The sequence below is a fragment of the Podarcis vaucheri genome (assembly GCF_965113315.1).
Source record: "Podarcis vaucheri genome assembly, chromosome: 8".
Classification (NCBI taxonomy): Eukaryota; Metazoa; Chordata; class Lepidosauria; order Squamata; family Lacertidae; genus Podarcis; species Podarcis vaucheri.
In genome coordinates, this window is record NC_138766.1 from 28,527,620 (window position 1) to 28,553,609 (window position 25,990).

A 25,990-nucleotide genomic window follows, 5' to 3' on the forward strand; every position below is an offset into this window, starting at 1 on the left:
ACTATCAACAGAACAGTGCAGAACCACCTTACATTTACGGAACAAAATATTCTCTTGAATTATATACCCAGCACATGGAAACTTACAAAAGGACAATACGAATGGACTCTCCATGCCCTTACTACAGCAAAAAGACTGATACTGATGAACTGGGAAAATAAAAATGCGGCTCCCTTCGACTGTTGGATTGACGACTTATACAAACTCGCAACATATGAACAACTTGCATATAAATGCAGACTTGCCATGGACAAATTCAATGGTATTTGGAATCCATTCTTACAAATACAATGGTACCTCGGGTTAAGAACTTAATTCGTTCTGGAGGTCCGTTCTTAACCTGAAACTGTTCTTAACCTGAAGCACCACTTTAGCTAATGGGGCCTCCCGCTGCCGCTGCGCCGCCACCATGTGATTTCTGTTCTTATCCTGAAGCAAAGCACTTAACCTGAGGTACTATTTCTGGGTTAGCAGAGTCTGTAACCTGAAGCGTCTGTAACATGAAGCATCTGTAACCCAAGGTACCACTGTACTGTAATAGGTTAAGATCTGGTGAAGTACGATAACAACCTTGTAAAATATACAGTTTTGGGTTTTCCTCCCTCCCTCTTTATTTTCCCTTATATACGGGTGCTGTTCCTTTCCCCCCTTTTTCTCTCTTTTATTTACATCTCACCATGTTTAATGCACATATAACTATGTACTTTTTGAACTTTCAATAAAGATGGGGGGTGGATACAAGATAAGCACAGTGATTATTTCTTTCCAGCAAATGTTGGACTATGGAAGCACTTAAGAACCTTTAACTCTCTAAGGTGTGAGTCCACAATCTTTACATGTTATTGGTGTTCCCCAAAGAGGGTACACTTTATATTTTTTCGTTGCTGGTTTGTGCCATATTAAAAACTGAGAAGATGATAGAATGCTGACTTAGTTCTTCGAATACAGCCTTATTGTGAAAGCGAGAGAATATTATATCAAGAGAAAGAGAGATGCAGTTTTCCAAACCTCTCTCTAATAGGAGGCAGTTTCACCTTCGGACTTCAGACTTTGTGCAATTGCTTCTTTCTGGACTGATGAAAATGGCCGGTGGGTTTTCAACAATGTTGAATGGATCTTGGTAATACTGGCCATAAAGAGATGCTTGACTGAGCGACACACTAGCCCTATTGACACCTTCAAACCACGCTCATCAAACACATCAGGGCAGGGATCCATCATGCTTCTTGGCCCACCTTTGCATATCTAGCAGGAGGAATGAAGGACTTCTCTGTGCATGTAAAAAGTGCACAGCAATACAGAGTTTCCTTGGCGCTTTCTGTGAGCACAGAGAGATTTGAGGTAGATCTAGCAGGCAAAATCCCACTCTGTTATCCATGTGTTCAGTGAATGGTGTTTGCAGGTCCTCATGAACAGAGCTCCCATTTTGTAGGTTACATGCTTTGGTCAGTGAGCACAACTTAAGAATCTGACGGCAATTATATTGATGTAAAATGCATTCCTTAAACACATAGATGTGGCTCTGTCTAAAGCAGTTCAAACTGACCGTTAAAAGGAGCCAAGGAATCACTCCCTCAAAGGGTTTTACTGATATTATTTTGTTTTGCAAGGAAATGTATGCAGTGAGGCTGCAATGATACTGATGTGATGCACCTGCTGCCATTCTGGTGCCGTTTCAGCGAGACAAAAGCAAATGGTTTGTTTCCAGGAAATTATTATTACTTCATGCTGTCATCAGCTTCAGAAAGCAGCCATAGCATCTAGCACAGCTAAATTCATCTTTTGAGCCGTTTCTTTGGAAATAGGAGTCTTGGGTGGGTTGTGGGTTTTTTTAATATGACATCAAGTACAGTAATGACCTTGTGTAAAAATGATGGCAGATGCCAAGCTGTCATACACTGATTTCTGTATGTTGCAGAGAGGAATGTGTTTGGGTTCTGAAAACCTAAATGGGAAACAACAATGGATTTTACTCCAGGGGCTCAAATGAAACCGCAACATGAATAGACCACAATAAAAAGAGATTCTTAAGATGACCAAGAGTTATTACCACAACGTATGTTAAGCACTCAAGTAAAGGAGCAGCTTTTACAGGATGATTTGATAATTACTTTGCTGGCACCGACTACGGAAAGCCTTTTAAAACAAACACAGCAGCCAACGTACTTGGACAATCTCTGGCACAAAGGTATGTAAAAGATAATCCCTGCCTCACTGGATTAGTCAGAAGTGTTTTGATTATATTGCTAATAGTAGCCAGCCAACCTAGACAGTGTCTTAAAAAGTAGAGACATCACCTTGCCAACGAAGGTCCGTATAGTAAAAGCTATGGTTTTCCCAGTAGTGATATATGGAAGTGAGAGCTGGACCATAAAGAAGGCTGATCGCCGAAGAATTGATGCTTTTGAATTATAGTGCTGGAGGAGACTCTTGAGAGTCCCATGGACTGCAAGAAGATCAAACCTATCCATTCTTAAGGAATGGATCTGTCCTGAGTGCTCACTGGAAGGACAGATTGTGAAGCTGAGGCTCCAATACTTTGGCCACCTCATGAGAAGAGAAGACTCCCTGGAAAAGACCCTGATGTTGGGAAATAGAGGGCACAAGGAGAAGGGGACGACAGAGGACGAGATGGTTGGACAGTGTTCTTGAAGCTACCAACATGAGTTTGACCAAATTGCGGGAGGCAGTGGAAGACAGAAGTGCCTGGCGTGCTCTGGTCCATGGGGTCACAAAGAGTCGGACACGACTAAATGACTAAACAACAACAGTAGCCAGCTGTTAGCTTATAATACTTAAGCTAATGGCCACCACATCTCATATTTGCTTAAATTCCATCAGTTATTTCTATGCTGTGCGGAGAAAAATATATATCTCCTTTTGTTGTCTTGAACCTACTGCCAATCCCCTTTATTGCATAATTCCAAATTCTAGTCAATATTATAACCGAAGAAGTATTTAGCTCTCTGTGCCTTTGTTTCCATCTCCAGTGATTGCATTTTTTTTCCACGTTCAAGTCTCTGTCCTTGCAAGTCAGCAGAAATAAAACTTTCAATTTCTACAATTGAAGCAAAAATTAAGCAGTGTGTAGTTTTATTAAGACTGTGGCAAGTCATCGTCCCCCCCCCCCAGCCCCTTAAAGAGCTGGAATTTAGTAACATGATTTGACTCGTCATCTGGACATAACACTTAATTATGTAACCTAACTAACGGCAAGAATTGACATAAATGATCACTTTATAGGTTACAATTGGTTAGTTCTGTACTAGAAAGAGCTTGAGGGCAATCCCCAGATTGCTTCAACAAAGACAGTACAGTTAATCCATCTCAACATTTGGTATTAAGAGCAGGATTTCCCTTTGGGTATTAATGACATCACAGTGCCATTGATGGAAGCAGAGAAAAAGCAACAGCAGTGCAGTTGCTCTGTCAGTCCCAGTTAAGAAATAGCTCTGGGTTCTCAAAGGAATCATTTTTAGATTTCTCTCCCACCAAGCAAATACATTGTGATGTACTTAGACCTGGGAGACCCAGGCATTAAGCCCTGCTCAGCCAAAGAGCCAGTCACTATTGCTTTGTGAGGATAAAATTGTGTAGTACAGGGACAAGGAATCTGCAACCCTTTCAGGGTTGTTAGACTGCCATTCCCATCAGCTGCAGCCTTCCTGGCCAGGGCTGATGGGAGTTGGAGTCTAGCACCATCTAGAAAGCTGCAGGTCCCCTATCTTGAATAAGGGCATGTGGCAAGTGCAAGCCATGGTCCAACTGTCTAGTGATCCAGGAAGAGTGTTGGACAACCAAACGAACACTGAAGGTAAACCACGTTACAGAAATAAGCAACTCCTCTTCAATACATGGTAACCTCAAAATCCCATCTTTCTTCCAAGACAATGTGTTGTCGCTTCAGTTCTCTGTGTTAATGGGGTCCTGCATGGTGCCACAATGATGTGACACTCCCATGATGCTGCTCTGCATTGGAGCGTGCTGGGTTTGCCTTGTTCCTCACAGCCATTCTGTCCTTTAGAAAGCTACTCCCATTCAGAGCAGGAAGTATCAAACTAGATGGACCGACAGCATATGGCAGTTTCATACGCCAAATACCTTAAGATCACTGCTCAACACCAGGTGTTACACGTACAATGAGTAATATTTTATTTCATTAAAATATATTGGAAACATCTCTTGCAAAAGAGGTGGCTTCTCAATAATTTATTACTATTTACATTAGCAAATTTTGTTTTACAATCATTATACAAAAGAATACTGAAAGGTTCACAGGAGAAAGGGGCAATGTACCATATTCTTCGGAGCTTGGGGGGAAACAAATGGAGTAAGGAACTTGGAATGTATTCTATTCTTCATTTCCTACACACAACTTCTGGCAATTCCACTAAACACCTCTATCACTTTTATCTCAGTTTAACCACCATTTCCCCTTCCTCTGGGAACTATAATTTTCAGTGGGTGTTGATAATACTCTGCTAGAGCATGGCTCACAGAAATACAGTTCTTCATATTCCCCCTGAGCAGAAGGAATGGCAATTAAACCAGTTGAGGCCTATAGTTTAGATGTGCCTTTATAAAGCAGCTTCATCACAGTATGTGGTTGAATAAGCTGCGAGAACAGGTGCTTTGCCACCCTATGAGCTGGAGCCAAAACCAAGCTTAACACAGCACCATCCTGTAGTTAAAAGGCTTTGAGGCCTGCTTCTGCTGTTACCTCATATGCTTCATGTTAACAGAGCCCACTACTATCACCACAGAACCAGTTCCCCCTCCTCATCCATGCCATTCAGGCCTACAGAACTTGTCTCTGTGCCATGTCCTCCTTCAGGGAATGCAAGAGTTGTTTACACTTTCCCCCAAGCCAGTGGCAAGCAGAAGGGACAATGTGGCTGTCACTTTCAAGGACCTCCAGAATTGCACTTGTTTTCTTAATAGCTGTGCATGGAAGCTCTTTCAGGGCCAAAACTCTGCCTGCTGTAGAGCTATTTTGGTCAAGCTTCCAACCCCAGAAGGCAAACAGAGGGGGAGGGCTAGAGTCAACGTGGGCTAGTGGATTTTTATAAGGGTGCACCTGTTGCTGTAGCACAGCTTTAAAATGTCCACATGTAGATGGATGAAGCTTATTTCTGAATGCATGAGAAGTAAGAATAATGGGGGCCATAAAGGAACATCTGACTCCCATCAGTCCCAGTTGGCATGGACACTGGTCAGGGATGATGGATAGAAGTTGTAGTCCACAAATATATGGTGGGCCACAAGATCCTCATTCATGCCCTAGAGAGCCAGCTGACAATTCTAGTGGAAACCCTGTAATAGTGAGAACGGCAAAGATTTCCTGGTTCCAAGACGGGAGAAATCCTAACAGCATTTCCAGCAGACCCATCCAAAATTCAGGTACAGTTAAAAATTTTTTTTAAAAAAATTGTGCATTTCTTTCCCTTTCCCCCAACTTGGGATGCAACTTGCTTGTTTCCTTTATAATTATTTTTATTATTAATTATTATTTCAAGTGAAAAAGACAGGCCCTCGGATGATTAAATAAAACCACAGGCTTAGAATAAGTTAAATTAAGCAATCCATTTATGTGCTTATTTCCTGCAGGCACGCATGACATAAGGCATCTTTCAATGAATGAACTACCATGACACTTGTTAGAAGTTGTCACTCTGAGGAATGAAAACTGAACACAGGAGGTCTTTCATTGGAAAAGGTTAAGAATGTACTTCTGGTAAGAGGGAGCTCGAGGGAGGAGAAATGTGGATGGTCTTTGCAAGTTCTACCGTATATCAGTAAGAACTGGCGCCACTGATTTTTGCACATTCACCAATGATTTGTCAACAGCGTGGTTGCTGCTGATTTTGCTGCATGGCATAGTTCCTTGGCCTATGATGCTCCAGGTGTCTTTGCTTCATTCCCTTTGGCAAAACTAATGTCTCTTTGTCCATTAGAATAGAACGGCATCTTCACAAGCTGCCTCCAGGAACCACGCAGAGGTTCCAGCATCAAGGCAGATGTAGCGAGCCCCTTTCTGCCTTGCATCTCAAGACAAATGCAAAACTATGGGACGGTGAACGCCATGCTTAAAGACGCCCCTCTCCTCTGATGTCAGCCACAAAGTTTGTTTGGCACTCTTAGTCCAAAATATCGGTTTCAAACGGAACCAGATGGTAGTACGACAAGTTGGTGACATATGCTGCTGGGTCATCGCTGCCCTCGAGCTCAGAGGTAAATTCGCCAACATTTTCAAACCTAGAATGAGACAAAACAAGGAGTTCACATCATTCCTGCTTGGTCATGCTACTGTATTAAAAAGGGGAAATGTGACTTGGGATGGAATGCACATAAGGAAACAGAAATTAAGCTCCTGAGAAGCAGCAGATGCCCCTGACAGAAAGCACCATGGGCCTCCAACCAGGGATAATATATGGCATGGGTAGGCAAACTAAGGCCCAGGGACCAGATCCAGCCCAATTGCCTTCTAAATCCGGCCCCGTGTTTTTACATGAGTAGAATGTGTCCTTTTATTTAAAATGCATCTCTGGGTTATTTGTGGGGCATAGGAATTCGTTCACCCCCCCCCAATACATATAGTGCGGCCCCCCACAAGGTCTGAGGGACAGTGTACCGGCCCCCTGCTGAAAAAGTTTGCTGACCCTTCATATATGGTTTTGTTTTCCTAATCACAGTGCTCAAAAGCCATCAACTCGTTCACAACAATACCAATGGCGCTAAAAGCCTTTCACAGGGGAGATACTGATTGGGACATGCCGAGTTTTCTTTGTTGTCCCCAGACATTCTTTGTTCGGGCTCCATATTCTTTTGCTCAAGCAAAACAATGGTTTGAATTGACTGGCATGCAGATCTAGTAGCTGAAAAGGCTTGAAGGGCTACCAGAAGTTCTAGCACAACTTGGTATGCAAATTATGCTCAAGTCATACCTCTTGGTTATGGCAAGCCCACTAGGCTTCAGAGTCTACACTCAAAACGTCCACAGGCCACCATTTTCCATGTCATTGAAAGCTTCCTAATATAACCAACAGACCAAAATCCTGCACCCCGATTGAAAACAAGCATTTTTCTCTCTGGGTCACCAAATAGGGTCATGTCAAATAGTCATGATGCTTCATTTTATTATAACTTGGATTGGAGGATGAAGAAAGGAAGTTAACTGGAAAGTGCTATGGCCATGGTTTTTGCAACGAATGCCCACATCTTCACTCTGAGAGCCTTTGACAGCTTCTCCAAAGGCCTTTTTACTTAGCACATACCAAGTAGTGCAGAAAGAAATCCAAACTGATATTCAATGCTAGCCCTACTCAAAGAAGGCCCATTGACATTAATTGGCACAGCAAAATAAGGTTCGTTACTTTCAATGGGTCAACTCTTGACCAGAACTCGGTTGAATACAGTCCCTCCTCTTAGCTACAGCTAAGATGGTAAAAATCTCCTGTTTCTTCCATTTTGATTCCTGTGAGGTCACCCACTGACAGTTAACATGACTAAAAATTAATGGGGATGGAAAATGTTGATAGGATCTGGGCTGAGCTTGGCATCTGACGAAGCATGTGGCTGGCCACCTACTGGGGGCTTGTAACTCACCCACCTTCTACTTTAAACAACTGCATAGCTACCCAAAGTGGCTTGATGGGAGTGTAGTAAGCTGAGTTGGCATATTTGGAAGCAGACACTTCATTCCTGGTGTAGTTCCATTCTGTGCACTATACGAACTGGCCTTCATTTCAGGCTGAGTTCAAGCAACCACAGACATTGTTGACAGTCACGTGGTATCCTGAATTGAAGTTCACTTGTTCCGAATAGATCATGTGAAAACTCCACTAAATGCCCAGGTTAATATTGGCTGCAACGCCACACATTTCTCCTAAGCTGGTGAGAGGACAGAATGTTCAGTTGTGCTTCAGGCCTGTTGTTGGTGGCCTTACATGATCTCTTCCTCGTGAATTTGCAACATTTGTGGGCATTATTTGAGAAAAATAACTGCCACAGAAAACATGACCTTGTATTCAGTCTCTAGGAAACTACCCCTCATTTTAGTCATGAACAAATGAGCTTTAAAAGGTAAAGGTAAAGGGACCCCTGACCTAGGTCCAGTCATGGCCGACTCTGGGGTTGCGGCGATCATCTCGCTTTATTGGCCGAGGGAGCCGGCATACAGCTTCCGGGTCATGTGGCCAGCATGACTAAGCTGCTTCTGGCAAACCAAAGCAGCGCACGGAAACGCTGTTTACCTTCCCACCAGAGCAGTACCTATTTATCTACTTGCACTTTGACGTGCTTTTGAACTGCTAGGTTGGCAGGAGCTGGGACTGAGCAACGGGAGCTCACCCAGTGGCGGGGATTTGAACCTCAGACCTCCTTCTGATTGGCAAGCCCAAAAGGCTCTGTGGTTTAACCCACAGCGCCACCCACGTCCCATGAAATGAGCTTTACATTTTAGCTAAACTAGATAAAAGATGTTTGCATTCTCTGCCTCTCTCTTGCTAAGTCATTTGCCATCGCAGTGTCATGGTCCTTGCAATCTAAGACTTGCTTCTTTGAGGCTAACAAGTTACTCTTAGAACATCTTGCTAGGCATGAGAAGGGGCTGAGCTATAAATACTTTATAGTATGGCTGGGTCACTTCAGCCGTTCTGAACTAATATAACTGCAGCGATTAAAACACCCGGAAGGCTGCAACAATCAAGCCAATCTAATGTTCCACATGCATGAAAACTCGAGAGGAGAGACTGCCACCTACTGAATCAGAAACACCTCCTTCTGAAGGATGTTGGAAATATTTGTCTGCTTCCTGTTTAATTGAAATTTAAACCAATCCCCCCTGCTGCCTCAATCATCTTGCAAGACTATATAGGTAAGGTTAAGGTAAAGGGACCCCTGACCATTAGGTCCAGTCGTGACCGACTCTGGGGTTGCGGCGCTCATCTCGCTTTATTGGCTGAGGGAGCCGGCGTACAGCTTCTGGGTCATGTGGCCAGCATGACTAAGCCGCTTCTGACGAACCAGAGCAGTGCACGAAAACGCCATTTACCTTCCCGCCAGAGTGAAGTATTTATCTACTTGCACTTTGACGTGCTTTCAAACTGCTAGGTTGGCAGGAGCAGGGACCAAGCAACAGGAGCTCACTCCATTGCATGGATTCGAACCGCTGACCTTTTGATTGGCAAGTCCTAGGCTCTGTGGTTTAACCCACAGCGTCACCTGTGTCCCAAAAGGAAAAGGACCCCTGGGCGGTGAAGTCCAGTCAAAGGCGACTATGGGGTTGCAGCGCTCATCTCACTTTCAGGCCGAGGGAGCCGGCGTTTGTCCACAGACAGCTTTCCGGGTCATGTGGCCAGCAGGACTAAACTGCTTCTGGCACAAAAGGACACTGTGATGGAAACCAGAGCTCACGGAAACACCGTGGGGATTTGAACTGCCAAGCTTCTGGCCAGCAAGCCTAAGAGGCTCAGTGGTTTAGACCACAGTGCCACCCGCGTCCCTACTATATATTCTATGTGCATAAGCAAGCCCCCACTGAAGCTCATCCAGTGTGACTTCTGCTTCTGCTCCTGACATTCATTAGTATGAGCAAGAGAACCAGTGGAGGATTTAGCTGTGTGGGGTATGATTGCACAAGTGTTGCAAGATCCCTATGGAATAGCCGGCCACTCAGATTAGGGTATGTACACAACAAGATCCTTGCATGCTGTTAAGACAAAACAGGCCACTGCTGTGTGCAAGGATCTGAAGACTGGAACAACTAGATCTAGTCCAAAAATGCTGCAAACCAACTGTCGATCCATTTTATTGTAATCGTTTTGGTTTTCAATCTTTTCTTTCCTCCTCCTTTCTCTTCTGTCTTGACGTATGAAGAGTTCAGTTTTTACACTGCAAATATTTAAGTTCTTGAAGATACTGTTATCTGAAGCTAATTAACACTACTTGAGGTGACTCATCAGTTACCTGCCAGAACAGAATTTCCCAGGGATCTTCTGCAGTGAAGATTGTCAACATAGCTGCCTATGAAGACAGCATTTAAAAGTTTGGTTTGGTTGCTATCTGTAAACTCTTCTCCTATCATTAAAGCAACATAGAAAACAATATTTGCAGTGGAGGGGAGAAAGAAAAGAAAGAGAGTGTTTTCAGTACTATACTAATGCCAACTGTGATTCAGCATTAGTAATATAATAACCACCTGCCTGACTCAAAGTAGCTGTATTAAGAGTGTGTGTTGTTTGTTTGTTTGTTTGTTTGTGTGTGTGTGTGTGTGTGTACAGCCCATTCACCAGCATGATTGGGCTGGGTTTTTCTTAAGGTTCAATCCACAATCCCAAGCAATTGAAGGGAAGTTCACAACATAAATATATATATATATATATATATTCAAAGAAAAGACAACATAAAATTGATCACACAATTGGAATCTGTTGCTGCAAGGGAGCAGTTGTGCTGATATAAAAGCTAAAGGAGTGTTCTTGTGCTGGACTGGTACATTCAATCCGTAATGACTCTCTGCCACACATTATAATGGAAAACGCTAAGTCAAAGGAGTCCCACTTTGTATGTTAATTTATACAGGAGATTAAGATCTACAAGCAACTCATTGCTTGTAGATCTAAATTTCTTATGAATGCCCAAATAAATTCAAGTCTTCAGATGCTCAGCCTCATCATGTTACCGTGGTAATGGGATAAAGACTGGTGTTTCAGAGCTCTGCCGCTGGGATGGTTGTCCAAATTATATTCAACTAGGTAAAGGTGTATGGAATTTCATGGAATTTCATTCCTTGATTCATGCTGTCTCCTCTCACTACCTGCCCTAGCTCTGCTTCGATTCTCCCCTCCAATGTCTGCCCCCATTCAATTCCTCCCTCACCTTTTACATTCAACCCAATCTTGGTAGAATGGAAAAACATATTGCCTAACAGTGGGCGATACCTGCTTTTCAATATTGCACTATAGCACCAGCTAAACATCGCTATATATAGATATATCACAATGTCTGAAACAAGGATGGAACTATGTAGAGGCAAACAGCAGGGCTGGGTGATGCCTGGTTTTCAACATGGTGCTATATCGCCAGCTAAACATCACGATATACTGATATATCACAATGTCTGAAATAAGGATGGAGCTGGTTTTCAAGATTGTGTTATATCATCAGCTAAACATTGCTATATACTGATGTACAGTGCTTTTTTCCTAGAAAAATAGGTGCCGGAACTCACCATGAAGTTGTTACAGTAAGTCCCACACTTTTTAGCAACAACAAAAAAGAGGTGCCAGTACTGTGTACCCTTGCATACCCCGTGGGGGAAAAAGCACTGCCAATATATCACAATGTCTGAAATAAGAATGGAGTTTTTCCCACCTTGTGATTTTTGCATAGCACACAGACACACACATCATGATTCGCAATATATGGGCAGGTCAAAATTTATGAAACCGCTATCACAATAGGGACTTCAAATGAGTTTTGGACGATATATCGTCTAGCCCTAATATTGTTCCCTCCCTGTCATCTTCCACCTCAATATTAGTTCTCAGACTTGTATCTCCAGTCTACTTTTCTTCCAGATTATGCTGCTCTTGGTAGTATGGGAGGCATTGGTCCACGGTTAACTCTCACCCCAAACTTAGATCCTGTTTGGGGTGGGGCATGGAAAAGAGGCGATATATTTCATCAAACAGCTTCGTCTAACATTTTGGTTCTTGATCAACCCTGGGATGACACAAAATGATGTTGAGAATGGGCATTTATGTTTACGGGTGGAAATATTCATTCAAATACCATGTATACTTACAAATGTTCTGCTGAATCGACATCTAAGTGCTTTTCTTTCCCATTTGGTATACTGTGATCAATGACTATTGTTTCAGTGTTGGCTAAACAAAACCCATTAGATCGCATGATTTCTATGGAAGAAGAAAGAAAAAGGGGAAACATCAATATATGAGGACTAATCCCAGAAAGAAACGTGTGCCTACCTAACAAATGAGATCACAAATCAAACATTATTTGAGGAAAAGGAGACATAAATATTTCCCCCCACAAAGGAACACACCGATACAAATTTACTGTAAGCATCTCTGCTTTATGGATTAAGCCTTAGCGAAAGGAAATTTATGGGCCATCTCTTGGATAAACAGCCTCTTTAGAAATCACTAGCAAATTCCAATTGTTCTCAGACTGAAAGCGTCTTATGGTCTTTCTAGCTGTAAGATGTCAGTGATGTAAACATCCTTGAAGAGTCTGCAAGGGAAAAAATTGAGGGGGTGTATGACCACAGTTAAAATAAGTGAAGCAATTGGTATTTAAATAACCCTACCTCCCAATAAGATCCTTTAAGCCCATGGTCTAAAATTACCAATTGGGCCAAACTGAATCATGGGACATGCCCAATCAGACACCCAAAACTGAACTTGGAGAGCTGAAAGCATATTTTAGGGTACAGTGCCACCCTCCCACCCCACCCCGAGAAATTGAATTGATAAGTGGGATCTATTGAAGCGTTAATGTTGTGAACCTTTCACTTATTTCCACATACAGCTCTGGTGGCAGCGACCCAAAAGTGCTTTATTTGCTAAGCAGAATCAACAAGGGCAAAAGGTTGGATGGGCGACTACATGAGAACACTGACTCCTGCTGGCTATATGTGGCATTTCATTCTTCTTTGGGTCAGCCTGGATAGCTTAGTTGGTTAGAGCATGGTGCTGATAATGCCAAGGTTGCAAGTTTGATCCCCGTAAGGGACAGCTGCATATTCCTGCATTGCTGGGGGTTGGACTAGATGATCTTTGGGTTCCCTTCCAACTCTACCATCCTACGATTCTATATAATGTGTGTAAATAATGCCAGTGACCTTCTTCCAAACAAACTGACTCCTGCATGAGCATAGTAGCCTTGGAATAGCTCCCCACTTGGAAGTGGGACACATATGCATAACAAGAAACATTTGACCTTTGATTCCTCAACTGTGACAGAAACCATTATGATGGGGATTGTAAACTTCTCAGTATCCAATTAGCGTGGGAGGCTGCAATTCTGTTTGTCTTGAACTGAATTTTGCCAAGAAATGACAGCCTTTGGTAACAGATTTTCAATGGGAGGAAAAGAGAGGGGGGAGGAGAGAGAATGAAAGGGCTCTTGTACCTTACACGCCAGTGTTTTGTGCAAAAATAATGGAGAAATTCTCTAATTAGGTACAGGATTTTAAAGCCAGAAACTTTATTCCGGGAACCCCTAAAAGATTTTGCTCACTTTGTCGCACTAACCTGGCTGTGCAAGATGAAACTAAACCGTCTGTTATTTTTGGTTTTAAGCATATTCTCATTATCTTCACTCAGACACAACACTTGAGCAGAAGGATGATTCTTCTGCCTATTCTGAGCTTAGTAAAAGCACATTTATTGTTAAGTTTTCTATCAGTTCCCTGTCTCTGCTGCCCTCCTTCTCCTAACCCATCAGGAAGTGCACTTAAAGTATGACTCATCTTCTGCAACAAAGGATTGTACTGCAGACTGAGACGTAAACTCCAGACTCAAGCCTCTTACCATCTGGTATGCTTTCCTTCCTCTTTAATCTGGAGAGAGACTGTTTTGGGAACAGGCTTTTCTTTATTGAATACAAAATATGTCCTCCCTTTCCCCTTTCCAATCTTCTTTGGATGATAACAAATGGCCAACAAACAAAACCGCAGCAGATCCAATGTGAAATATGACCAGAATATTATTTTGCTTTGCTTTTCTCCCCACACAGAATGATAGAATTGTAGAATTAGAAGTGACCCTGAGCATCATCCATTCTAACACCCTGCAATGCAGGAATCTCAACCAAAGCGCACCATGCTGGCCATCCAAACTCCGCTTAGAAACCTTCAAGGAAGGAGAGTCCACCACCTTATGAGAGAACACATTCCGCTGTCAAACAGCTTGAAATCGCCTTTCTTGCAATTTGAATCCATTGGCTTGGACCCTACCCTCCAGAGCAGGGCAAGCTTGCCCCATCTTCCCCATGACAGCCCTTAGATATCTGAAGATGGCTATCATATCTCCTTGCCAACAAAGGTCTGTATAGTAAAAGCTATGGTTTTCCCAGTAGTGATGTATGGAAGTGAGAGCTGGACCATAAAGAAGGCTGATCGCCAAAGAATTGATGCTTTTGAATTATGGCGCTGGAGAGTCCCATGGACTGCAAGAAGATCAAACCTATCCATTCTGAAGGAAATCAGCCCTGAGTGCTCCCTGGAAGGACAGATCCTGAAGCTGAGGCTCCAGTACTTTGGCCACCTCATGAGAAGAGAAGACTCCCTGGAAAAGACCCTGATGTTGGGAAAGATGGAGGGCACAAGGAGAAGGGGACGACAGAGGACAAGATAGTTGGACAGTGTTCTCGAAGCTACCAGCATGAGTCTGACCAAACTGCGGGAGGCAGTGGAAGACAGGAGTGCCTGGCGTGCTCTGGTCCATGGGGTCACGAAGAGTCGGACACGACTAAATGACTAAACAACAACATCATATCTCCTCTCATTCCCTGTGGATCACCCAGTCAACAGAGCATGAGACACTTAATATCAGGATTGTGGGTTCGAGCTCCACATTGGGCAAAAGATTCCTGCACTGTAGGGGGTTGGATCAGATGAGCATTGTGGCCCCTTTCAACTCTAAAATTCTATGATTCTTATCCAGGCTAAACATACCCAACCGTTCCTCATCAGGCTTGGCTTCCAGACCCTTGATCATCTTGGTTGCCCTCCTCTGCACATATTGCAGCTTGTCAACATCCTTCTTAAACTGTGCCTCCCAGAACAGCACACAGTATTCCAAGGGTGGTCTGACCAAGGCAGAATAGAGTGGGATTATTGCTTTCCTTGATCGTGACACTAGACTTCTGTTGATGCAGCCTAGAATAGCATTAGCTTTTTTTTCTTGCATCCTTGAGACTACAGCTTTTCTCTTCCAAGGTTAAATACTACCTTAGCAGTTAGCAAAAACACTGGATAATTCTACCCTGCAAGATTCTAGGAACATAGGAAGCTGCCTTACACTGAGTCATCCGTGCGTCTAGCTCAGTGTTGTCTACACTGAATGACAGCTGCTCTCAAGGGTCTCTGGTAGGGGTGCCCCCCCATCTGAAGATGCCAGAGATCGAACCACAGTTGCTTCACCAGTGAGTCACAGCCTTTCTGAATGGGACGTCAACTTTCAAAGGAAAGGAGAGGGAATATACAGATCCTATCTCCCTCTCTCCTGCCTGAAGTGGACCTCTGCTCCCTCTGCCTCTTTCCAAGTCCTTCTTTAAATGGTTTTTTGATTCAGTTAGCTGCTCTTCTTCTTCTTCTTCTTCCTCTTCCTCTTCCTCTTCCTCTTCTTCTTCTTCTTGACTGTGGAGGCCAATTCCGGATCGCTCAAACCCCCTGCTTCTAGCATCTCCCAGCTCATCTCTTCTGCAGACTGCTTTTCTGTGTCCCACCATCAGGATCCGGGATCTAAGTTGTTTCTAAGTTGTTGTCTTCTGTGCCCTCTTGGAGAGACAGCTCTCACCACTCTTCCTCATCCAGCCAGCCCCTGACACAATAGGACTCAGCACCTGATGGAGGGCAGTTCTCCTGGACAGGTTGCTGAGCCGAGGGGGTGCAAAACTGAGAAGATACATGATAGAGAATATCCATTTGGGGTGCCAAATTATGGGCTCACAAATGGCGCCATATTATGAAAGATTACCAAAGTCCTCCCACCTGCTTTTTCTTCTTCTTTGGCGATCACTCGTAGCCAAGTAAAATTATCTTCCATAAGCACGGTTTTAATAATGAGTCCATCAGTGACTGTGGAGGCCAATTCTGGACCCACACGTCCTTCCACAGCGGGGACATTGGTTTCCGGGCGGGAGTTGATCATGGTGTGGATTTGCCAAGCGTGCCTTCCTCTTAGCACATTCCTCCTTTTTGTGCTGAGATTGAGCATCTTCAAAGCCCATGACACCTTTGTAAAGGATGTTCTCCAACTGGAGCGCTCGCAGGCCAGTGCTTCCCAGTTGTCGATGTTTATACTACATTTTTTTTTAGATTTGCCTTGAGAGAGGCTTTAAACCTCTTTTGTTGAAAGCATTACGCTTTCCATTTTTAAGCTTGGAATAGAGTAGTTGCTTTAGAAGACGATAATCAGGCATCCGCACAACATGACCAGTCCAACGAAGCTGTTGTTGAAGAATCATTGCTTCTTTATATGATTTTTGCTTCAGTGAGCTAAAACGTATAAGACTGAATCAAACAAAGCTTTACATTGTGCTTTAGAATCAGAGAACTGGAGGGTTTGAAAGGACCACTAGAGTCATCTAATCCACGCCCCCTGTAATGCAGGAATCTTTTGCCCAATGCGGGGCTCAATTCCATGACCCAGTGATGAAGAGTCTCATGCTTTGTCAACTGAGCTGCCCCAGGGAGTCTTTAGTATGATGTCCAAACACAGCCATTATAGAAAGCTGGTGTAGGCAATGTGGTTCCATCCAGATGTTGTTGGACTACAACTCCCACCCTTCCTGCCTCGCTGGCTGGGCCTGTTGCAATCTGGAGTCCAACAAAGTCTGGAGGATGCCACATTGGTTATTTTTGAAAGGGACCTTGGAAGCATCTAACAACATTCGGAAGCATTTTACAGTGGTGGGAGGAACTGCTGTTACTCCAACATGTGTTCAGCTCCCTGTGCGACTGTCCTGAACAGTATTATCCAAGATCAGTACACACAAAAACTAGATTACACCCCCTAACCACTTTAGATAATAGCTCCTGCAGAGGTTACTTAAGAATTATCACAGCAGCCCAGATCATCTTGTCAATTACCATGTCTCCAGTAGCATCCAGTTTCAAAGAAAATTAGAAGGCATGGGGAAACAATGAAGTAATTCTCATTTTTGGAGTAAAATCCTTTGAGAAGCCTTAGGAAAGGGGGGAGGATAGAGTGAAAGTGACTCTCTTTTGAACCATATGGATGAAGATGGGTAAAACAGTAATATTAACTACTGTCGCTAAAGCAAGTTGATAACTCTTACCTGATATTTTAACTGGACTTTGAAAGCTTGGTTGAATTTTATGGACATTGTCGTTTTTTAACACCTGATCTAAAGGAGATCTTTCGAAGAAGGTGAGGACGACTTCTGATCTGGAGTACTGGAGAAAAAGGATAAAAAAGAAAAATATACCGGTAATTACAAGAGCTCAGGAACGGAAGGAAATCTCATCTGAGAGTTCATTTTCATGGTTGCCTTTATTTACTGAAGGAGCACATTCTAAGCAGGGTCAACAAGACACAATAATGACATCCATGTGTGTTTAAACATGGAATTGCCCCAATAATATAGGAAGTGAAAGAGTGGGATCTGGTTTTAACTACAAAGGCAACACACAGATGAAGGGTCCAGGATCCCCTCTGGGCTTGCCACCTACTTCTTTGCTGCCCCTAGAGAGAAGAATAGAAGAAAAACCTGCTGGGTCACATCAATGGTACATCGAGATTAGCATCCTGTTCTCACAGTGCCCAACTAGATGTTTGTGGGACACCGTGGAGCAGAACATGAACACAAAAGCATTCTCCCCCCCCCTTACCCCATAGTTTCCAGCAACTGATATTCAGAAGCATCACTGCCTCTGACAGTGGTTGGTAGGCATCCGTAACTTTATCCTCCATGTCTAACCCACTTTTAATCCAAGTTGGTGGCCTTAACTGCCTCCTATGGGACCAAGTCCCCTGGTCCTAGATCAGGCATAGGCAAACCCGGCCCTCCAGATGTTTTGGGACTACAACTCCCATCATCCCAACAGGACCAGTGGTCAGGGATGATGGGAGTTGTAGTCCCCAAAAAACTGGAGGGCCGAGTTTGCCTATGCCTGTCCTAGATCTTCCAAAATTCAGTCCTATGGGTTGTCCATGGGTTCTGGTGTCATGAGAGAGGGAGAAAAACTTTCTGCTATCCACTTTTCTCCATACCGTGCCCAGCTTTAGAAAGTTTTCAAAATGGATGGAAGCTGATTTGAGAGAAAACACATCCAACAGCAGTTTTCCCCAAGAAGCTCCAGGATAGATGCGGATTGTGGCTACTGTCATGAGTTTGCGTCTTCCAACACTACTGCGGCGAGAGCACTGGAGGCAGGATAAATGGTACCCAGCCTACATCCCCCATGAGCTATGCACCACACTGGATACACCCTGTCACTCCTGTTGGGTCAATCCTTTTACAAAGAGGGAGGGGAAGATCGGCCCCATTCTCACAACAGCCCTGCTTCCATGTCAGCTGTAGATCTACGACGTTTCTCAGCATTTGCTTGGCGGATTTGTTTCTGCATTTCTTAGTGGTGATGAAAAGGTGGAATCAACTCTCCCACACAGTATGCACACATAACAACCACTAGCGTTAAGCAAGCAACGTCCAAGTGTTTCTCTCAAATTGCAATGGTAGTGATTTCAATGGGCAATCATTGCAGTGGCTGTTTGATTCAGTGTTGGACTGAATCAGACCACTGGTCCACCAAGTTCACGGTGGTCTGCATCTGCTGGCAGTGGTTTTCTAGGGTTTCAGCCCTACCTGGAGAGACCGGGGATTGAACTGGGAACCTTCTGCATGCAAAGCAGATGGCGCTACCATTAGGCTACAGCCCTTCCCCAGTGCAGGCTGCCCAACGGATTGAGTTTCACATGGAAAAATGCTATTCGCCTATTACCTTCTACAGATTTCCATAAATTCCAAGAATGGATGCAACTGAATGGAATGAGGGATTTATTTAGCAGAAAGCCCAGAGACCAAAACAAGGGAAATGACCCATGGGGAAGTTGAGAATACAGACCTAGTTTATCACAGCTGTTAAAACCACAACCTATAAGGTGGTAGCCCAGGTTTTCATCAGTAAGTTCGCATCTGCTCCACTTACCTTCCAAGGCATGTTTATAATATTCTTAAGGAGCTTCTCTACTTCATTAAGCCTGGCTTCTATGTCGTGAGACTCCTTAATGGTGATTAGTCCTGGAAACAAAGAAGATCTGTAAGGAATGTGGGGTGTGGAGAGACCAAACACACAGCATCGTATAGAGGAACCATCTTTTCATTTTCTTCAGTTATATGCATTCAGGTATGCATTTAATGCTGAACCTATCCTAGCCTGAGGACTTCAACATGGCTAAAAATTGATTAGACAGCTGGTTTTATTAGAAGGCTATGATGCATATTCCTCAGCCCTTTGCTAGATTATCTAAGCCTGCCCCCCCATACATCATTACCAAAATGGCAGTCTAAAAAGATATATATTAGGCCTTATGGCAATCTAGATTGCATTATGGATGCTCCATCTATCATTAGCAGAACACTCAGAAAGCAGCACAAGGGAGGTTCAAATACCTCAGGTGTAAAGGGTTTCTAAAATTAATCTAAATTTTAGCTTTGTAGAGTGTCCATACAGTTCCACAATGGCAAGGTCACCACTGAGAAGGCCTCCTCTTATTTCCTAGACGTGGCACACACTGATGCTAAGAACATAGGAAGCTGCCTTCTACTGAGGCAGCCATTGGTCCATCTAGCCAGACATTGTCTACCCTGATTGGTGGTGGTTCTGTGGGGTTTCAGATGGAGGACATTCGCAGCTCTACCTCAAGATGTTGGGATTGAGCTAGGGACCTGTTTCACACAAGGCAGATGCCCTACCACTGAGCCACAGCTGCTCCCAACCCTTGGTTGACCTTTACGATTTCCCTGCCCCATGTTTCCATCCTGGGTCACAACTCTGACTCTAGGGAACAGCCGCCTCCATGGAAACTCATAAATGCCAATTGTTCTGGAACTTCTAGAGGCAAATTAAGATTTAAAAGGCTACAGGTAAAGGAACCCCTAACCATTAGGTCCAGTCGTGGCCAACTCTGGGGTTGCGGTGCTCATCTCGCTTTATTGGTACAGCTTCCAGGTCATGTGGCCAGCATGACTAAGCCGCTTCTGGTGGACCAGAGCAGCGCACGGAAACACCGTTTACCTTCCCGCAAGAGTGGTACCTATTTATCTACTTGCACTTTGACGTGCTTTCGAACTGCTAGGTTGGCAGGAGCAGGGACCGAGCAACGGGAGCTCACCCCGTTGCGGGGATTCGAACTACCGACCTTCTGATCGGCAAGTCCTAGGCTCTGTGGTTTAACCCACAGCACCACCTGCATCCCATAAATTAAGACTTAGTGTTAACCAATTTCACTGAGCATATATCAGATTGTTATTGCCTTCTTTTAAATGTGTGTGTTTCCGTGTGTATGTTTTAATTACTGGTTTATGTTACCATGAACTGGCAATACATCTACCATAAGGGAGAGGCATCTGTGTGAAGGTCACAGTACCTCTGAATGTGTTTTATTTTAAGTCATAGGAATGAATGAACACCACTCATTAGTATGAAAATGAGAGAGAGTCCCAGGGATGATACTGGGATAGGTTTAAGCCTGTTCTCTACTCTTGTTGTCCCAGCCATGTAATATCAAATCGTTGAGAGTCAAGCCTGATTCTATCTCCATAGTCTGTCCTGAGTTCTGTCTCTTCATCACTTTAGTGTGTGATGCTGAGAAATGGTCTTTAAAAAAGGTATCTGTTCCTATTATCTAATTATGTATCTTGTCTTATGATCTGGTATGCATTTATTGTATTTAATGAAAAGCAAAGCTGGCTTAAAGGCAGAGGAGAAGCTCAGGAATCAAAACGCAAAATAAATTTTAGGAAGTGCTGTGACAGTCGCATGTGCAATGCATCCAAGCACTGCTATATGGAGAGACAGATTGAAAATGTCAATTCCACAGCAATTTCCAAGACATGCAGCAGAGAGCAGCATAACGCCACATATAACCTAGGATTACCTCATAAAGGAAAAGCAACTATATAATATGCAAGCATCCTGAGATCATTTGGCAAAACCATCTTTTTACTAAAATTTATTTAGCATTTAATGCAAACCAGCATGAGAACTTTTGACTGAAAAGTGATGCAGATGTTTAGGAAGTAAATGAGCAAGAAAGGAGTACAGATCTCTGCCCCAAGGAAATTGCAGTCTAGTTGATGGTGCAGGGAACAAGTAAACAGAGCCTGAAGGAAAAGAAGGGGAGGGTAATATGCCAAGGTTATAACTCACATTTCTTTTTCACTAATAAGCAGCAAAGTTGTCTCTAAGTGAAAGCTGCCTATTTATAATCAGACTGCCACCTGGCACAAGTGCAGTTTCAAGAATTCCCTACATGGTGACCTCAAAACCACCTATAGAAACTTTTTTCCATTAATGAAATAGAGCCAGTAAGTGCTAAAAATTATCTTTTCCACTCCAAAGGCCACAGGTGGGAAATACAGTGCAGTTCACAATATACCACCCTCAATTGCGCTGTATCTAGGGTTGCCATATTTCAAAAAGTAAAAACCGAAAGTTGTTTTTCACTGCCTCTGACCAAATAACCCCAGTCTTGAAAGACCTACATTGGCTCCCAGTACGTTTCCGAGCACAATTCAAAGTGTTGGTCTGACCTTTAAAGCCCTAAACGGCCACAGCCCAGTATACCTGAAGGAGCGTCTCCACCCCCATCGCTCAGCCCAGACACCGAGGTCCAGTGCCAAGGGCCTTCTGGCGGTTCCCTCACTGCAAGAAGTGAGGTTACAGGGAACCAGGCAGAGGGCCTTCTCGGTGGTGGCACCCATCAGATGTCAAGGAAATAAACAACTATCTGACTTTTAGAATACATCTGAAGGTAGGCCTGTTTAGGGAAGTTTTTAATGTTTGAAGTTTTATTCTGTTTTTAATGTTTTGTTGAAAGCTACCCAGAGTGGCGGGGGGTGGGGTAGAAATAATAAGTTGTTGTTGTTGTTGTTGTTGTTGTTGCACTTTCTTTAGACAAACCCCAAAGTTGTTGAGTTTGACTTGCCTAAGATTCCGGCAGTCCTAGCTGTATCTAGACCGCAAGGCACATGTGCTGAATAGGCTATCCCAATGGTCCCTTTTGAATGCAAAAGCCCCTTCCAGTGAGGGCTCCTTAACAGCATCTTCTCCAGCCTTTCTGACCATTGAGGGAGGCTGTTGAGGGAAAGAGAAAAAGCCTTTTCAGTGGTGGCACCCTATTTTTGGAACCTCCTCAGAGTGGCCCACCTAGTACCAACACTGTTCTATTTTCAGCACCAGTCAAAGGCATTTTTTCTTTCCTCATCTTTTTTTTGGGGGGGGCATATTTTTGGTTTTTAATATGTCTGGGTTCGGTTTTGTTGCTTTTTTAAAATGAAATTTCTATTATCTTTGGAAACAGCTCCGGAAGTTCTGCTGAAGGCTTTTAAATAAATAAATAAAATGTGTCCGCTACTCAGAAATTTCCAGGGTTTGTTGAACAGAAGCAACTGCAATTCAACTACAAGCATGTCCTAACAAATGTTAGCAGCATGTTTGGAAAGAATTTTCCCTTAGGTTAGATTAACTGAATGTGGAAGCGTTTTGGAAGGGTGGGGCCGCAGGTTGGCCTCTGCCATAGTTACGTGCTTGCTCAGATATCTGGGTGGGGTCAATGAAGTGTGTCTCATTAGAGCTTTGCCTTGATCTGCCTGCACTGCTATCATGGTATACTCATTCTGACTGCTTCTAGATTGCTATAATCTCCAAGCTGTGAACTATGGGTTGTTGGATTGGAGGAGGACACTCAGTTATACAGACTTTGGCTCAGAGCCACTGCAGCCCCTTAATCCACAATACATTTTAGAAAATGGCTTGCCTGTCCGTCTGTTCTCTATGCATTCAGGTGCCTCTCGAGACATCATCACAAACTCAGCAAGCGGGTTGCCAGAAGTGGGAGAGACTGTGTCTTCATTTAGATACCGCACGGCATTTTGAATCAAGGTGGCAGACCAAAATGTGACTTTGGTATGACTTCTTCCAATTTTGGACATGATGGATCCAAACTCACAAATTATACTATTCATTATTATTTTTCACCACAATGTTTGTTGGTTTCTAAGAAATCTCAGGCAGCATTTGCATGGGCATAGCCAGGATTTTTTTGGGTGGGGGTAGAACCGATGTCATTGGTCAGTTAGTTATGTATTTCTATTGTTTTACTTGATCTGGGGGGGGGCTGCCCCCTGCTCCCCCTTGGCTACTCCCATGGCGCTGGGCACTCCTGCTAGTACTATGAACAAAGGTCTTATATGACCACCTATTTGCACTTTGCCAAATTCTAGATGAAATTCGGGTGAGATGCAAAGAACTGCCTGTTGAGAGTTCCTCTCAACCCCAGAACTACAGCTCCCAAGCACTATAGGAAGAGGGAATAACTGCTCAAATCAAGTTAAGAATGCAGTCCTGAGCTCATCTATCAAGGAGTGAGTTTCACTGAGCTCAAAGGGGCTTACATCTGAGTAAACCTATTTAGGATTACAGTGCACACACATCACCATCAGTGAAGCTGATGGCAGCAGTGAGCAAATCCTCTTGAAAAGAATGTGGCAAGTGTATTTGTTTGCAACACTCCTTCTTGACTGGTGACATCAAATGACATCATACAATTGGCAGGTGGACAGAGTTTGGTAGAAATGGCTGCACAGGTCAAATGAGGCCTGTGGAATGGAGGGTCCTCACCCCCTAGACCAGACCATACAATGATGAACCTCAGGGGGGAAATGATAGCTGTAGCGTTCATACAGTTACAAAATTATACAGTGTCATCTTGGGCATCTTTACAAGCAAATCGCTGAAATTTGTTTCCAAGTTTACTCCCTAGTAGAAACCATCTTCCAAGAGAAACAATCTTCCAAGCCTGTGAGCAAAAAACAAACAAACCCCCGAGCTCTTCTTATATTAAGTACCTAAAATTAGCCACCCTTTGGTCAGATAGCTAGGAAAGAATAAAACTGCTTTGACATATATGAGTATCCGTCTCCAAACTGTCAAACATGAGAAATGTTACCCAACTTCATTGTTATGTGGGTAAAACTTGCTGAAAGAGCAAGAAGAGATTTGTGTTGTTCTCTGTGGGCATTTTGTCTGAAAGAAGATTACAGCATTTACAGCTGTCATTTGAAATTACAGTTAACAGCCGTCTTTGAAACTTCTTCCATACCTCATAGCCGCCTCCTGTTACATATAATTTCAGAAGTGTGAGGAACTATGTTTAACGTCATCGCGCTTAGTCAAATATCCTGAGGTGCCAAGTCATCCCGTAATCATGAGAATCACCACATCAGCTTCACGTCTCTCTTCTGGGCTTTCACAAGATGGTGCCCACATACTTCCAAGCTAATCTCCAGAACCGTAACGCAAAAAAAAACTTGCTCTTTTGAAGGTGAGATTCTGAAAATGCAGAATCCCACCAAATTCCATAGTTCTGCAGCATATTTAGAGAACTGCATGATACAGAGCCCTCTGGATTATATAGGTTCCCATATCATTTTTGCTATGATCATTTATATACTTGCAAGGTTATTGTTGTTTAGTCATTTAGTCGTGTCCGACTCTTCGTGACCCCATGGACCAGAGCACGCCAGGCACTCCTGTCTTTCACTGCCTCCCACAGTTTGGTTAAACTCATGCTGGTAGCTCCGAGAACACTGTCCAACCATCTCATCCTCTGTCGTCCCCTTCTCCTTGTGCCCTCCATCTTTCCCAACATCAGGGTCTTTTCCAGGGAGTCTTCTCTTCTCATGAGGTGGCCAAAGTATTGGAGCCTCAGCTTCAGGATCTGTCCTTCCAGTAAGCACTCAGGGCTGATTTCCTTCAGAATGGAGAGGTTTGATCTTCTTGCAGTCCATGGGAGTCTCCTACTTGCCAAGGTAAAGGGGACCCCTGACCATTAGGTCTAGTTGTGACCAACTCTGGGGTTGCGGCACTCATCTCCCTTTTTTTGGCCGAGGGAGCAGCGTACAGCTTCCAGGTCATGTGGCCAGCATGACTAAGCCGCTTCTGGCGAACCAGAGCAGTGCACGGAAACGGTGTTTACCTTCCCACTATTTATCTACTTGCACTTTGACATGCTTTCAAACTGCTAGGTGGGCAGGAGCTGGGACAGAGCAACGGGAGCTCACCCCGTTGCAGAGATTCGAACCGCCAACCTTCCGAATGGCAAGCCCAAGAGGCTCAGTGGTTTAGACCACAGTGCCACCCATGTCCAACACATGTGTGCACATGTACAGACATATACAGAGTTTCCAATTGCTTTTCACATGCCCTGTTGCCTAGCTTAAATATACAGAGAGCTGGAAACCTGTGAAGTCTGTAGTCTTGAGCTGCGATCAAGCATTCACATGACCAAAATGAAATTAGGAAAAGGGTGCCACAGCTTAGAATGGTCAAGATGGCTTTAAAAGAAGATTAGGTAAATTCATGGAGGATAAGGCTACCAGTAGCCACTAGGCACAATGTCTATGCTCCTCCTCCCCTGTATGCCTCTGAATATAAATTGCTGGCCATCACAAGTGGAGAGCACTGTTGCAAACAGGTCCAGCTTGAAGGTATCCCATAGGTATCTGGTCGGATGACATGAGAATGGACTGCTGAACTAGATGGACCTTATATGTGATCTACCAGGGTTCATCTCACATTCCTTTTAAGACTGCAGTGAGATGGGTCTCTGAAAGGCTTTTGCAAGTCTCCTCCCTCTTCCCCATTGAAGTCCCTGAGACCAAGAACTTCGAAGGAAAGAAGAAAGAAACCTGCAAAAGCCTTTGCAGGTCTCCCCTGCTTTAAGGCCCCAATCTTGTGCCAATCTCACTCTGATCTTTAACTGTCACTCATTAGCTGATGGATGAAGAATAAACCCTAGGCTATGTGATCCTGTTCCCAACAGGATAAAACCCTGCCCAGCTCTCACCCATCAGCTGGTGGGCAGAGTTTGGGGAAATAGTCTGGTAAGTCAGCATTGGTTCATGGACTCGAGATTCTTCAGCCCTGTTATAGTGGGATGTTCTGCAAGCACCAGCAACAGCTAACTGAAAGGGGGGTAGATCTGCTGCTGGG

General features: G+C 43.8%; 1 protein-coding gene across 1 annotated transcript in view; it reads right to left on the bottom strand.

Moving 5' to 3' along the window:
* Positions 1 to 4,128: 4,128 nt before the first annotated feature.
* The window catches only part of PXDC1 (PX domain containing 1), a 35,979-nt gene continuing 14,117 nt past the window's right edge, over positions 4,129 to 25,990 (bottom strand). The window contains exons 2-5 of the mRNA XM_082234678.1: positions 18,923 to 19,014; positions 17,050 to 17,167; positions 11,807 to 11,918; positions 4,129 to 6,255 (exon numbers count right to left, since the gene is read on the bottom strand). Coding sequence (XP_082090804.1) covers positions 6,138 to 6,255; positions 11,807 to 11,918; positions 17,050 to 17,167; positions 18,923 to 19,014 — 440 coding nt within the window. The 3' untranslated portion in view covers positions 4,129 to 6,137. The remainder of the gene's footprint in view (positions 6,256 to 11,806; positions 11,919 to 17,049; positions 17,168 to 18,922; positions 19,015 to 25,990) is intronic.